Source organism: Gossypium raimondii, chromosome 10, assembly GCF_025698545.1.
Source record: "Gossypium raimondii isolate GPD5lz chromosome 10, ASM2569854v1, whole genome shotgun sequence".
NCBI lineage: Eukaryota > Viridiplantae > Streptophyta > Magnoliopsida > Malvales > Malvaceae > Gossypium > Gossypium raimondii.
The window spans coordinates 7,576,686-7,593,222 of NC_068574.1; the positions used below are offsets into that span (position 1 = coordinate 7,576,686).

General features: G+C 32.1%; 1 protein-coding gene across 8 annotated transcripts; it reads right to left on the reverse strand.

Moving 5' to 3' along the window:
* Positions 1-275: 275 nt before the first annotated feature.
* On the reverse strand, positions 276-9,144 carry LOC105777793 (centromere protein C). Of its 8 annotated transcripts, none has more exons than XM_052622917.1 (12): positions 8,868-9,144; positions 8,591-8,766; positions 8,393-8,481; positions 8,186-8,288; positions 7,959-8,098; positions 6,779-7,755; positions 6,566-6,665; positions 5,086-5,168; positions 3,961-4,039; positions 3,763-3,873; positions 2,595-2,746; positions 276-480 (listed from the first exon to the last, which is right to left on the reverse strand). In XM_052622917.1, exons 1-11 carry the CDS (start codon positions 9,003-9,005, stop codon positions 2,616-2,618), a joined length of 2,127 nt encoding a protein of 708 aa, XP_052478877.1. In that variant the 5' UTR covers positions 9,006-9,144; the 3' UTR covers positions 276-480; positions 2,595-2,615. The 8 variants fall into 8 exon arrangements, 7 of the variants coding, with proteins under 7 accessions (XP_052478877.1, XP_052478878.1, XP_052478876.1 ...); XM_052622918.1 differs by lacking the exon at positions 276-480 and adding an exon at positions 2,043-2,183; XM_052622916.1 differs by lacking the exon at positions 276-480 and adding an exon at positions 2,043-2,187.
* Between the last annotated feature and the right edge of the window lie 7,393 nt (positions 9,145-16,537).

Sequence of the window (16,537 nt, forward strand, 5' to 3'; positions counted from 1 at the left end):
TAGTTCATACTCATTTCTTTTTCTAAGCGACTTTGTACATCTCACCACTGTGTGAACCATCATCATTTACCTTATACCTCTTTTAATCTCGACAGTTTTCATAGTATTTTATGTATAAAATATTAGATATTTATATAAATTTCTGTGTTAATATTTTATAATATATAATTCTTGATATATCTAAATCATATTCATATTTTTTATATGTATTATTTTTATTGTTATTTTTGTACGATGTCTTCTTTTATGGTAAAAAAAAAGTATCGATACAAAGGAAAGCGATAAAGATGGGCTTAAATAAGAGATTTCAAAACATCCCAGCATTCAAAGTAGACAACATAATCATCACATAAGTTCCTAGCATTTAGATTGCGGGTATTATTAATATTGCTGCTCATTTTAGCAAGTACATTGGCATTGTGGTTCCCCTCTTAGAAGCTATGATAAACTCTTCTAGAACTAAAACTGCGAAGGATAGTCCTACAATCACAAATGATCCATCACGGTTAAGCTTAAACCATCCTAAATGAGGAGCAAGAGTAAGAGAAGGCAGAGGAATACTTCTAGTTTTTGCTACAAATAGAAAAGCAAAGAGACAAAGATCTATTAAAAACATGTTTTCTATCAAATGAATTCTCAAAGACGATGGAATTCCGAGCAAGCCAAATGCTTCTAAGGAAACATGAAAAAACGATGAAGCAGGAGGATTCGATGGGCAATAAGTATGGCCTTGGAATTTAGATTTGTCTTAAGCCAATCAGTAAAAGGAAGGCTAAAAGGGGTGACCAAGTTGGTTGGGATAGTAAGTTCGTTCCATTGGTTCTTGACAAAAAGACATTCTCTAAGAATGTGTTGGCAAAAAAAGGATAGCAAGGACCATGTGTATTTTTGTACGGTGTCAAAAAATTGAATATATTAGTCATGTACGGGCCAAATTATTTTACTTTTTTTTTCCCTCTATTCTCGCACCGGGTTTTTCGGCTGGTTTGAACTCGCGATGTTTTACGGGATACCTTTCTCGTCTTTGGTTTCTTATTTCATGTCGTGTTGTGTTGAGAATAAGCTTTTAGAAATATGCTTGTGGATCACAAGTTTAGCAATAAAAAATAAAAAAGGAAGATCGAATTCAAAATAACGATCAAATAGAATAAGGTTTCTAGAAGATAGTATAACGTAAACAAATTTATCAATATTTATGCTCTTTATTTATTTTATTGTGCAATTATGTATCTGTCAGCTGTCGAATCTAAAATGGAGGAATATAAAGCATTTAATTGTTCTTAGAAGGTGACAAACGGGACTACAAAATAATGATTTAACTATATTATAGATCCTATACTATAACGTTAGTAGCTAACCAGTTCATGTAGAAGATAGTTTTATATATTTAATTTTGAAGAAAATAAGTAATTTTTCAAAATATTAATTTTATTATAAGATATTATCACATCTACTCTTTTTAATATAATGACTAAAAAATTTATAATCCCTCCTAAACCCTTAAATAAAAAATAATAATCTTAAACCCACGCCTTCTTGCAAACAATAATATCAACAAATAATTAATTTTTTTTAAAAATATAAAGTTTTGAATATTAATCTCAAGCTTTAAGAGTGGTTTTATCTTTATGGAGCTTTAAAATGTGAGTGATTTAATTTTTTTATTTATTTTATGATACAGGATTAATATTATAGTAAAACTTTTACAATAATGATAATTTCTATGTTTAAATTAGTGCAACCGTTAAAATTTAAAATGATATTCAAATAAGATAATTTAATAATAATTTTAAATTTTAAATTCAATGCAAATATTTTGAAAAAAATCTGCTTAACTTCCCTAATTATCTATTGATCACTTTGAAACATTACAAATTCGCATTTTTAAATGTTGAAGATGAATGCCATTTAAAATTTTATTTATTAGCTTCAAAATTAAGCGAATATGATTCTTTTGGTATAATGCTAAACTCTTTGATCTAAGGGCTAAAAGATCAAACCCCAACAACTTTATTATCATAAATAAATATATAAAGATTAAATTATTCACTTATGAACCCCATTAATTTAATTAATAATAAAAGCACTATATGAAATTATATTTGCATTGAAATGAAATGAATAAATGGGAAAAAGCCAAAATCGTAGATCACGTTGAATATGTGCTGTCTTCTTCACGTTCTCTTTCTTAGTAGTCGAATATTCCAAAATATCAAAGAAAAAGAAAGAACATGTCAGCATTGAGACAAGAAGCAAAATTATTTGAGTTTATCTCTTCAAAGATCTTTTTAATATTCGAGGCTTAAAGCTCGATAAAAGCTTCTAGAAGCTTTGACAACCATTTTCTTAATTAAACTAGATTTGTTTAGGAGTGAAGTTTCTGTCTAATCCGATAAGATTGAAATAAGTTCTAATAAGTAAAACTATGTCCTTTGGAAGCAAATGCCTCAGTTTATTTACCTCAGTGCTGAGATTAGAGTACTTAATGATAATCATAAAAATTCACAACAGATATCCCTACTGCTAGTTCACAAGCAATACACAACATACATAAATGGAATAGTGAGTTCATTAAAGGATATGCGAGAACTCACTTGGCAATACAGAGAATTGTATCAAAACCTGGCAGCCAGTTCAATCAGCTCTTTGTACTCATCGCTTACAAATGACTTCACTTTGAGAGTAGGGTTTCCACCATCACCCTTCTCTGGGGACTCGTACTTTATCCCAATTACTGTTGCCAAACCTGTACAATCACAACGTCTCTCATTTATTCTACATCTATTTCGAAAGCAGCCATGTTTTGCTATGTGTTCCAGCCCAGAAACTAGCATTTAAGGTCTGCACTAACCTAAATTGGGTCTAAGGCAGCACCAAAAACAATAATGATAACTTAGAAGGCACGATATATTTGGCTTTCAAACATCTTCAAGGCGGCACAAAGCATTAATGCAAATGAAGGAATTTTAGAATCTGCAAAACCTATTTACTTACAGAGTCATTATTATTATTGCAATAAACTCTCAAATTAGGCATAAGGTGTGCTACAAAGTGATAGAACTCTGAAAATAAATATGATGAAATGACTTCAGGGTTAAGGGATACCCAAAATCAGATTGCCTCAAGCTGTACAAAAAGCTTCTATCTGCATAACTTTCATAAACTATGGTGCCAGACTTCGGGCTAATATAATTTAGGCACTGATCTAAAATAATTTTGAGATTAAGGGTTGATACAACCAAGTCCAGTACAAATTATAAGAATGAACTTAAATTAATAATATTTATCATGAATAAATTATAATTTATAATACACTAATGACTCATTTGGTTACTAATGTAATAACATGAGGAAAAACTTGATTATTACATATATATTGCAATAGTTAGACATAAAATAAAGAATATTAGCCCAAGTTTAAACTTCAAATTAGAAAGATGAATAAAAACTCTTGTAAAAAATAAGACCTCTTCAAAATAAGCAAATAATTTTCCTTCTCTTTGCTTGGAATAAGTGATGAAAATGGCTAAATATTACCAATTGAATTAGTTTATCGCTAACTCATACTAAAACATGTGTAAAAAATAACACTTCAAACGTAGCATAAATGAAAGAAAGCTCATTTAGTACATATCAGCTTTTAAAGAATGGTTTCAGTTAAATTTTAAAAGTTCTTCAGAAAGCAAAGCAGTTAATATTTTAATTTATAATGGCACACTAAACTCCTTGCATGGTAAAAAAACCAGAAATGAAGGTACTCACTTGAATGTACACGTCCATATAAGAATCTTTCACCTTTCCAGAATTCCAAAGGTCTTGACCTGATCCTTGTGCTTCGTCTCCTCCCTTCAGGATCAAATGTTGTACCAGAACCTAGAAAGATAGAAGTCAGCTTGTCATTCCAACAGAATTACTAAAGAGTTTTAGAGATGCAAGTTGAACTCTTGGTATTAGTAACACCTGCAAGGCTTTGTCTTCGAGAATGTTTTTTCCCCTTATGTTTATTGCATGGCTGACGTTTTATTTTGCCCTTCATATTCTGTTGCTCAATATAAAAAGTAGAAAAGAAAAAACATAACTTGAGAAATTTTCAAAAAATGAAATAAACCATAAACAGGCAACGTTTTACTTTTTTCTCAGTGAATAGAAGAAATGATTCCATTCATAGGTCTATAGGCATAGGCATAGGCTAATAAAATATGAAGGGATTCCAGACGGTGAACTGAAGCATGCTAAGTAAATACAAACATCTAACAGAAACTGCCACTGACCCACAACCTTGTAACATTCTTTTATTCAAAATGACAATCAGCCATTGCCAGGTAAGGTAATACCCGAAAATGCGTTCTAAATTTTCACCAAAACCCCAGATGCCCTTGGACTCCAAAAGAATACACATGCATCATGTTCGGTACATAAAGCTTCCTACCAAGACTTCTAAATCAAGTTTCTGGCTTTACCTTTTTAATTAAAAGTAAAAGCAAAGCCATTTCCTCCATGGTGGTTTTAAATCAATCAAAACCTTAGCGAGTTAAGCACCAAACCTAAGTTAGATTCACCATGATTTGATAATGATTATTCTTAGAAACTATAATAGAACAAGCTGCTTCTTATCCCATAGAACAACATTGTCTTTGTTAAGTGTCAATTGTAATTATCATCATGAACTAATAACAGCCAACAGAACACAATGTTTCCGAAATATGTGGTAAAGTTGCAGTGGAAAAAAAGGCAACAAACAATAATCCTACAATAGTTGAGGAGGAAATGCATCCGATTTCATTGCCATAAAATCAAATTTTGAGGTGCAAATTTTTAAAGGTTGGTAAATTATAGAAAACATTTTGAGTTGACATCAATATGTTATATAGCTCTTGCAGCACTGAAAGAGAGAGAGAAAGTCGACCAGAGAATGCAAGACTGATAAAATTAAGCAAAATCAGAGAAAAAAATCAACATTTCAAAGATATAAAGGTAATAGTATAGAAGCCCAAAAAAGCAGTATAGAACTCCCTACTCATGGAAATTGACTGCTATATGAAATGGAAAAATAAGTAAGATCAATAATCTCGTGAGAGTACAAACCTCAAGCAGCTGCTCACCACTTTCTGCAGCTTTCAAAGATCCATCCATAGAGCGGTCCTCATCAATAGCAGGACTAGATTCATCTGTTAGGGGAATGGAATTAGCACAAAGGAAACTAATAAATGGAAAACCATTAAATGCAATTCAATGACTAAGATAAATCTGATTCAATATGTACCAAGTCCAAGACAACTAAAAGAAGAAAAATAATATTTACTGTGTAGGAATGACACAGTTCAAATCCAATAATATTAAATTTAGGAAAGATATTTCAATGATAATTTACTCAAAGCAAAACACCCGGTAAAATTTACTGATATTTTGGTTCTACTTCAAAAGTAGAAAATTGCTGCCTGAATTTGTCTTAGGACTCTATAAGATCACATTTCTTTTCAAATTTATAATAGAACCAACAATGTGATGCATATGTTGAACTGATTGGTTAAATGGGTATATCAAATATGATTTATATCTTCAATGCAATTCGAGTATTCAACGGTACAAGGAAATTAGTTTTCACTAGCTATACAAGCCCAAGCATGAAAGTAAGAGAGCCCATTGACAAGAATGTGCAAGGCTTCCAGGGAGCTGCCAAAAGGTCAGCATGAGAAGTATGGAAGGCATTGACCTGAAGATCTCTTTGGAAGAAACCCTCCATGACAATAACAGGTAAGACCAACCAAAAGCACTAGACCATTAATGCATTAGCAATAAGCATAAGCTGCACACCTTTCTGTGGACTGTCAACTGAAATTCAGTTTTATTTCCCTTCCTCATAATCAGGTGCTAAGATAAGCATCATCAATTCATCATAATTATGCAGGAAGAAGTCTCAAGACTATTCTAAAGGATCATAAGCTAATAGGCATTTGAATAAGTAGAGACTTAGTATGCCTTCAATTATCTGTGGTGTATTTTGGCATTGCATCTAGCCTAAAACTCACTGACAAGAAAAGCAGAGTGACAACCTAAAAGTAAAGCAAATGAAAACCGTGATATAGGTTACAACACCACTTAGCATCTCCCTCAGGTGTAGCCAAACAGAACATCTAGGACATATCAGCTCATCTTGTCTAGTACAAATCCCCATGTTCAATTGAGATGGAATATGACCCTTCTGAACATATGCTAAAGACATGGAAACCAAGAAAAATGAATATTTGACTTCTTTCAGAGGATATGAAAGATCCCAAAGTACTCGTGAAAATTCTGGAAGCTACTCTAGTCGCAATTAACTAAGAAAATCCAGATGAATTTCTTTCTTTTATGTAATTTTTGTGGTTTTGTTCCTCTATTCCAGTAGACATAAGTGATAAAAGGAAAAGACTAATAAGCAAGAAACTTTCTTTCTAGTTTGGAAAAATCATAATAAAACAACTTTAAAAGACAATAAGTATTCTATTATTCAACCGATAAATGGGAAAAAATAAAAATAAATGAAGTTATAACTCAGGCATTTTAGCATCAGTCCTTTGCATGCCTGACTCTTTCTGAATGGCACCTGAATTATCAATGGTTAAGCCTTCCACATTAACTTGGGTCTGGGTAGAAACAACTGCTTCCGGTGGTATATCTTCCACCTGTTTTTTGTCACAACAATAGCTCATAGCAAAAATCAGTATGACAATTAGAAACAAAGATTTCCACTAAGCCGCAAATGACTCTCTCTTGAAAACCCAGTAAAAAAACTCACCCTTCCACCAAATTCGTTTGGTTTGATTGTATGGCTATCTGATGCAACTTCGGGCCTTCTTAAACTGTTATTCTCTAAGTTGGCCTGAGATCCACTAGAGACAACATTAATACCAGAATCAAAACTTCTTGCATTATCATTTACAAATTTGTCAAAGAGGCCAGCAAAATCTCTCCCATCTAACTCAGAACTTGCATTAGCAGTTGCAGTTTGATTTGCTTCTAATAATGGAGACCTTAGCAAGTGAGAGTTGTTCTGTTCCTTTTTATGAACCTGACTAGATTGTTTATTGACACTTTCAATAGGAGATGCATTTCTCTTAGGTGGTTGATCGATACTATCAGTTGAAAAAGGTTCACTTTCTGGATCTGACAGCATCATCTGTTTATGTAGCAATGATATTGAAGCCAATGGGTCTCTTGGAGGAGTAGGAGAAGCTAAATGATGAGCTGAACTTTTGGGCTGCTGTTGTGGTGTTCGTCTATCGTTGTTGTGAGACACACTTAGTTCCTTTTCAGTATCAACCTGAACAGATTCTCTATTGTTACTTTCAGTACCAGATGCATTTCTCACCGGTGATCGTCTAACATCATCAGCGGAAAACGGATCACTTAGTACATCAGACTGCAATTTTTGTTTCTTCAGCAATGATATCGAAGCCAATGGACTTCTCGGTGGAGTGGGAGAAGCTAAAAGATGAACTGAACTTTCAGCCTTTCGCTTTGGTGTCCTTTTACTGATCCCTTTGAACAAATTTTCTATGTCCGATAGTGAATTTCTAGGCTTGGCTAAGTTTTCTCTAGAAGCCTTCAAATCAATCCTTCGAATATCCTGCAAGTCAGGAAGGCATATTTTCTCCAGATCAATAGGTTTGATCTGCAACTGCTCTTGAAGAAGACTGATTGCCTCATCCCCATCACAAGTACTGGTAAGCAAATGATCCAGAAGTTCATTAACCTTGTTCTCTGCGTTAGTCACTAAGACAGAAAGCAGCAAGCAGATAGCATTATATTATCGCATACACATAACATGGGAACTTTGCAACATCATGGAAACAAACCCAACTGAAAACCAAGTTATATGGCAGGTTAGTTTTAGTCTTTTAAAGAAAACATCGAGAACGGGAGAGCAAGGACAGAAGAACATAACACCTTGGGACAAATCAACCTTCGTGACTTACCACTCAACTCCTCTTGTAATTCAACATTCTGGTCTGATTTTTCTGGTTGCGAATTGCAAACTGGACTGGGAATTTCCTCTTCGAAGCTTTCTACTGGGGAGATAGGAGTAGAATAGCGATGTTTATATTTAACCGACCTCCTGAACATAAAAGGCTATGTTGTATACATATACGTGTAGAACAATTTTATATAACAGAAAACCAGTAACAGGAAACATTGATCGAACCGCAATATTCCAGGGCGACGAGGCCGTGCAGCCATGGACTGAATATTCTGATCCAAATCCATTAGAACACCACCTGTCTGCTTCTCTATTTCTCTTTTGGCATCTATATAACAATGCATACGTACATCAAAAAGCTAAGTTCATAGAAATTTTAGCAGATTAAATTTCCCAACAAAAAATTAAAACGAAATGGAGCAGAAAACTTACTTTCAGCCTTTTCAAAAGCAACAAAGAATTCTTCTGGATCCTTGAATTTGTCAATGTCTATACTCGGTTCCAAACTCACAGTAGGCAGACTATCAAAATTTGAAGAAGTACAATCAAATTCAACTAACATTACCACAAAAAAGAAGAGGGGGGGGGAAGAAGGATTAAGTAAAATAAGCAATTTAAAACAATCATAACCTAGAGTTAGGTTTCAAAGAAAAACGAGGTCGTTTACGGCCTAAAGCCGGTCTTCGTTCTCGAGGATTTTCCAAAACTTCAGCATCGGAGCCTGACATATCCAAGTTAAAGAGCTCAGAACTATTATCTACTATTGCTTTGGCTTGCTCCATAAGCTTATCAGGACATTGCAATGGCTGAAAATATTGAAAAAAGGAAATCAAAACAAAATTAGTACATTTATAACAGTGCAGAATAGCAGTAAGGTAATGTTAGGGCGGAGGAAACAGATAGAAACCATGGATTTGAGAAAATGGTGAAGGTGTTGAAGATCGTGGGGGTCGTAAGGTGGAGGAGGGTTTGGAAAGGAAGCGAAGGTTCGAGGAAAGAGGGAGAGGCCGGAATAAGCCTCTAGCGGATCCGAAGGGAGAGGCATTTCTTTGTTTTATTATGGATTGATTGTTGCCTCTGTCGAATGGATCTGAGTTCTGAGACGGAGACTGCAACTTTCCAAAGGGGAGTTTTGAGTTTGTAATTCGAAAAATAAAACTGAGCGGGAATGGATTTGGTTCAGCCATAAAACAACTTTCGGTATTTGTATGTTGGGGTTTTTTTTTTTTTTATATATAAAAGGTAATTGAATGGAATAGATAAGGTAATAGTATAAGTAAAAATTAAAATAACTAAAGTATTCTTAGCAAAAATTTTGTAAATTATATTTTGAAATTAAATATTTTATATTAAATTATATAAAAGTATTTCAAATATTTTATTTTTATTTTAAAGGATTAATCTGAAAATTAATTTTGTCTTGTTATTCAATGTTGCATGTAATAGCCATTCTTTAATGATACTAAAGAATAGTTATTACGGAAAATAAGTAATAAAAAATAACATCATTCCATTAAATGAGTATTACATTCAACTAAACAAAAAATGATTTATCATTCAATGAATAAGAGGAAATGCTATTCCACTCCCTTAACCAAATATGGTGTAATGGAATAGATTATTATAGAATTGAATAGGTATAACAATTATTTGATTGGATGGAATGGAATAAGGACCAATTTTCATTGCTTAAAAAATATTTTGACTCTTTTTATATTCTTAATAAAATATAATAATATTAACTAATTTAAATATTATTTAAATATATATTTGCTACTTGATAATAATATGTCTAAAATGGATATTTTATTTCTCAAAAGTATTTTTTGACAGCAATGTTAAACACTCAAATTTTAAACCAAATTTTTCAAAAGCACTTCTCAAAATCACTTCTCAAAAGTACTTTTCCACAACACTTTTCAAAAACAATTAAGAATTGCCATAAGTATTGTAATAATATTCATGCGTTTTGTTGATAGAATAGATATGCAATAGCAAAAAATAAAAATTCAAATGTCGAATATGCCCTCTAATAAATTAAATTATATTTTTATTTTGTAAAAATATTAAAAACCAAAAGTGTTAAATGCTTAAATGACAATTATGCCTCTAACTTTTTTTATAAAATGTAAAATCATAAAAAATTCAAATGACTAATATACTGTTAAAATTTTTTATTAAAATGTAAAAAAAGTGAAACCAATGTCATTTTTATATTTACACATAACCTTATATTTTATAAATTAAAGATCCAATTATATCATTTAAATATATTTACCAAATATCCAACATTATATTCCATTATATTTCATTTGTGCTCGAAAAGATTAAAATTTGTTTTCTTTTATCATGCTTTTTGAAGGGTAATAGAGGTAAAACAAACTCCCCTATTTGGTGAGGAGTTTGAATAAGTCATTCGGACCTCCCACCACTGAATTGCTATTACGTTGAACCAAACTACTTGTTAGTATCTTCAAAATGTCGAGTATGAGGTTTTTAAAAGTTGAATATATTTATCAATTGAGTTTTAGTTCGATTGGTATTGGTATTGTTGTTAGTGCAAAATAATGTAAATTCGAGTGCGTTAAAATGTATTATCCTTCTATTTGATTATTGAAAATGAGCTATAGTTAATTCTAAACATTGTATCAAAAGAAAAATACAATACAAGTCCAATACACTTACATTTATTAATAAAAGAAAATTTCATATTACTACTAAAAAATTTTTTAGCTCGTTCCACTCTTGGAGTAGTGACTAATTCCTTTAACATATTACATTACCAAATTTTTCAAGCTCAATACTACTAAAATAGAAAATCAAATTTGACTTGAACATCTATAAGCGTCGAGCATTATGAAAATTAAATATGTGTACCTATATTTTATTTTGATCTATGAATATTTTCATCCTAATTAATATAAGTTGAACTTAACACCTATAAGTTTTTCATTAATTCAATTTTCACCATTTGAAAATCTAGGTTAATTTCTCGAGCCTTAAACTTTCCCAAATTCATATTTTTAAACTATAATAAGGCTCTATTTAAGGAACCCGATCACCTTGCTTTACATGTCACGAATAGGATAATTTCTTTTAACTTGTAATTAATTTTAGTACTTATTTATTGTTATTATTAAATTTTAAGTATTAATATTTTTATAATGTAATACATCATTATTGCTTTTTTTATGTTTCCATTTATTTACTAGCACATGGAAAGAACTTTTATGATTCAACAAAACCTATGTATTATTATATAGCAAAGATTATTATTAAGGACTTGTTTAGTATTGCTTGAAAATATTTTTTTATTTGAAAAATATTTTAAATGAAAATTTGTGCTAAATAAATTATTTTAGCTTTTCAAAAGCACTTTAGAGAAAGAGAAACTAAAATTTGTAACTTTTTCTTTACCAAAAGTACTTTTGTGCTTAATTATTTTTTATCCCTTCAACAACATGATACTTTCATTTTTTTCTTGGTGATTAATTACAAATGTGTTAAAACTATTAATTAAAAATAAAAAGTATTTTTAAAATAATATAAATGTGTTAATATCTAATTACAAATATTTAAAATATAGTTTATATATTATAATTAAATTTAATAAATAATTAATATCTATTGCTTAAAATATTTAAAATTTATATTTCATATTGTTAGAGTTGTGTGGCCCAAAGTAAGTCAAGTTAAACAAAATATATATTCTTTCTAGAAGATTTAGCATTTACGAGTACAATATTTTTAGCATTTATTAGCATAATATATTTGACTTTGATTAGAATTAGGTTTTTTCAATCTATAAATAGATGTAATCGAAACTCCTCTTGTAATAATTTGAATTCGACATAGTGAATTTTCTTCTCCTCTACCCGTGACTCGAAAGGGTTTCCACGTAAAAATCGGTGTGTTCTTTATTTTTATTTCTCTTTTCTTTGCGATATATTGTCATTATCGATGTTTCTATTTTCACAAATTGGTATCAGAGCTTCCGGGTTATTCATTTCGATCATGGTAATGGTGTCTTTAAAGTATGAAATTCAACTGTTGGATCGCAACACCAAATTTACGTTGTGGTAGATTAAGATGCAAGCAATTGTTACGCAGATGGATCTGGAGGATGCCCTGCTTGGGATAGATAATATGCCTTCGACATTAACAGATGAAGATAAGAAGCGTAAGGATCAAAAGGTGTTAACATAATTACATCTGCATTTTTCTAACGAAATTTTACAGGATGTGATGAAGGAGAAGACCGCCGCTGCATTATGGAAGAGGCTGAAACAAATATGCATGTCAAAAACTCTAACCAGCAAGTTGCATATGAAGCAACGCCTTTATGCTCATCGTTTGGAGGAATGTGCATCTGTGCACGAACACTTAATAATGTTTAAAGAAATTATCTCAAACTTGGAGGCCATGGAGGTTCAGTATGATAAATAAGATCTAGGGTTGATTCTACTTTGTTCGTTGCCCCCTTCTTATTCAACCTTTAGAGACATGATTTTATATAGTCGCGAGTCTCTCACAATTGATGAGGTTGATGATGATCATGGAAGGACACATGAACAGAATCCTCGCGGTAAATCTAAAGGTAGATCGAAGTCTTAAAACAAATGTAAAACTTGTAACTTCTACAAGAAGAAAGAGCACAATAAATCTGAGTGCTATAAGTTACAGAACAAGATCAAAAGAGAGGCTGCGAATCAAAAGAGAAAACAACCAGAAAATTCTGATGAAGCTGATACAGCGATTGTGAACTTCTAGTCGCTTTTGTTAATAATTCTAAAGTGAGCAATGAGTGGATTATTGATTCAGGTTGCACATTCCATAAGAGTCTCAATCAGGATTGGTTTACAACTTACGAAACAATGTCTGAAGGTGTTGTTTTGATGGGAAATAATGCTTCGTGTAAAATTACAGGTGTTGGAATGATTAAAGTTAATATGATTGACGGAGTTGTCAGAACACTTAGTGACGTGCGACAAGTTCCAAAATTAAAGAGAATTTTAATTTTGTTGAGTACTCTTCATTCAAAATGGTACAGATACACAGCTGAAAGTGGGATTTTGAATACTTTCAAAAGTTCCCTCGTTGTGATGAAAGGGCAGAGAAAGACTGCCAAGTTATATGTTTTACAAGGTTCTACTGTTACTGGTAATGCAACTGTCGCTTCCTCTTCATTCTCAGATGATGATATTACTAAACTTCGGCATACGCGCTTAGGCATATGAGTGAGAATGGTATGACAGAATTGAGAAAAAAAGGACTTCTTAATGGGCAAGGAATTTGCAAACTAAAATTCTATGAGCACTGCGTTTTTAGGAAGCAAAAGAGAGTTCGATTCACTAGAGGAATCCATAACACGAAGGAAACATTGGAGTACATTCATTCTGACCTGTGGGGGCCATCCAGAGTGTCTTCGAGAGGTGGAGCTAATTATATACTAACTTTTATTGATGATTTTTCTAGAAAATTTTGGACGTTATTCCTAAAGCAAAAAAGCGATGTGTTTTCCACATTTAAGTCTTGAAAAACTATGATTGAAAAACAGACGAGAAAACAAATAAAATACCTCCGCACAGACAATGGCTTAGAGTTTTGTTCTGATGAGTTTAATAAACTGTGCAAGTCAGAATGGATTGTGAGACACTTGACAGTTCATCATACTCCACAGCAAAATGGCTTTGTAGAATGAATAAACAGAACGATCATGGAGAAGGCTTAATGTATGTTGTCAAATGCCAACTTACCAATGTCATTTTGGGCTGAAACAGCCTCTACTGCATGTTTTTTGATCAACTGATCTTCATCCGTTGCCATTGAGAAAAAGACACTGCAAGAGGTATGGTCTGGTAATCCTGCTAACTATTCCGATTTAAAGATCTTTGGGTGTCCTGCGTATGCTCATGTTGATAATGGAAAATTGGAACCGAGATCCATTAAATGTGTTTTTCTTGGTTATAAAGCTGGTGTAAAAGGGTATAAGTTATGGGGTCCTAAAAATAGAAAAGTTGTGATTAGCAGAGACATTGTTTTTTTTATGGAACTGCTATGCTACCTAAATTATCTCTTAAAGACTCATCCAACAAAGAAAATTAAAAGTAGGTGGAGCATCAAATTCCACCGGTTTCTATTAAAGAGAGTTTTGTTCTCCCACTAAAAGTAAAGAAAAAAATTAGCTATGTTTGATTCAAATCTGTTCGAGCCCATACTCGAAACAGTTCGTGGTACAAGAATAGCACAGAAGGTCATTTATTTGAAAGCCGAAAATGACAAGGATCCATCTAACAAAAAACACATGTGCGATTTCAGTAAAGGGTTTATTGCTATAAATATCACAAACCGACTCAGTTTTTAAAATTTTAATTTTTCGTTGTGCAAGAAAACCGTTTTCAAACCGTATTTTTTCCAATAGAAAACGTCTCACTAGTTTAAATACCCTATGGGTAATAGCGTATTTTGGTGTGGTTGGTGGGTCGATGCATTTATGCCCGATTAGCACTTTGGTGCATATTGGTGTGCTATTGGATGGATCTGTGTATTTGTTCTCAAATCCTAGTCAGTTAATAGGGGTTATATGAATAAAAAAATACAAGTTATAATTGTTAATTGATTATGTTAAAAGGTATTGATATGAAGATTGATTCATATTATATGAAATGAGGCGCTAATACCCTGAGGGTGCATTGATATTATTGATATCCGATTGTGTAAAACGAATACCCTAAGGGTGATTTAATATATGTATAATATGGAATGTTATAAGAATTGTGATATTGATATAAAACTTGTTAACATGTGATATAATGATTTTCAGGTTTGCTATTTAATTTGATTTCATGTTATTTATATACTAATTTCTAAGTATGTTAGCAACGCTAAGTATTCAATACTCAACGTATGATTGTGTTTGTTTTCGTGTGCAGGTTTCTAGCAGGTTTTTAGTGGATGGAAGTTGTAAAGCATCCCAGGTTAATAACTCAGCTCAGCTCGAGTCAAATTTGTATTATTTTGTCTAACAATAGTTAACAACATGTACCTAGGTTGTTTTTTGTGGTTAAATATTGCTTTGGTTAGCTATTGACTTATAAGATTTATTTTTTTGAGTTTTAATGCTTGGGCAATGAATGGGTATGCATGGTTATAATTAATAAGCCATTTATTTAACTATGTTAGTTTGAGATGACTTGATTGCTAAGTTGTTCGTATATTTGGTCATATATATTTGTTTGTTAGGTTGTTGTATATGAAATTGGTTTAAAGTTTAATTAAGTTAGGCAGAAATTGGTTGATATTTGAGTGCATTTAAATGTTCATTTTAGGCCATATTAGATTAGTGTTTCGAGATATAATGACCATGTGTCAAGACCCCAAGAACAAAAATGACGAAATCGTACATTTCTGGATATAGGTATTGAGACTTACCAAGCAAGTCTCGAGACATCATGATCCATGTCTCGAGACATGGTGACTGAGCTGCCACAAATTGATGTGTCAAATTAGGCTTTTCCGACGCACTTAATGAGCTTTTTCTCTAGCAAAGTAACATCTTTAACGTAGTTTTTCATTATTTTCATATTTTTGATTAATAAGTGGAAATGTTTCATTTTTGCCCATTTTGTGGGCCAAATTGGCTGATAACGCCATTAGGAGGTCTAGTGTATGTTTGAGTGATGTAGGGACGTGTTAGAGGTTAAAAACGAGCAAGAACGACACCAAGGCATAAGGTATCGCGATGTCCATTCTTTGGGATCACGATACCTCCAACAACATACGAGAGTGAAGACTCTCTTCATTGGTATCACGATATCCTCTTCGAGGTATCGCGATACCATATTCGTCAAGAGGACAAAATTGGACAAAAAGGGTAGTGTTTGTCTACCCGATCCACTAATCACACAAGGCCCGTGTATGGACATTTTTTGCAACGAAAAGTCACCATAATACACTTCAAAACAACCAAAAATTGTCGAGGATGTGAGGCACACATTAGCTTAGTTTTAGGTTTAGTTTCTCTAGGTTTTCTCTAGTTTTTCTTTATACTTTTCTAGAGTTTTTATTTTTCTCTTCTTCTACCTTAGTTTATGTTTTATTTTTCTACTTTTACTTATTGTTCTTATTGTTCTTATTGTTCTTAGTGTTAGCTAAGTTAGTTATTATTGTAGCTAAGGCTTATTTACATTTCCAGTCTATGTACCTTGCTTTCAAGACTCTTTAAGCTTTAGTTTAATGTATTTCAGTTTATTTTACTTTAGATCTGTTAAAGCTTATTCCTTTTATATTTTTTGCTTTTCTTGTTGAATGCTTTTTTTTTTGCTCTTTAAGTTTTCTTGCATAAAAATCTCAACTTTTATATTTTTCTTAAGCTTTACTTTCATGGCTGCTTTGTTTTCCACTTTCATGTTTATTTTCTTCACTTTGAGCATGAGTAGCTAAACCTTGAAGGAGGTTGGTTGATGGAGATGTGGGTAAACTAAAATCTTTGGATGAATGACTAAATCGTAATAAATTGGACTAAATCGAATTGAAATAAGAACTTAGGTAGTGACGCCCCTAGGAATATCAAGATAA

Excerpts from the sequence above, each read along its gene's own strand:
- LOC105777793 (XM_052622917.1), bottom strand. The coding sequence starts at position 9,005 with ATGCCTCTCCCTTCGGATCCGCTAGAGGCTTATTCCGGCCTCTCCCTC. Across the intron at positions 5,169-6,565 it reads TGCCATTCAGAAAGAGTCAG|ATGAATCTAGTCCTGCTATT; the intron begins GCATGCAAAGGA and ends TTCCCCTAACAG. Across the intron at positions 4,040-5,085 it reads GTGGTGAGCAGCTGCTTGAG|AATATGAAGGGCAAAATAAA; the intron begins GTTTGTACTCTC and ends ATTGAGCAACAG.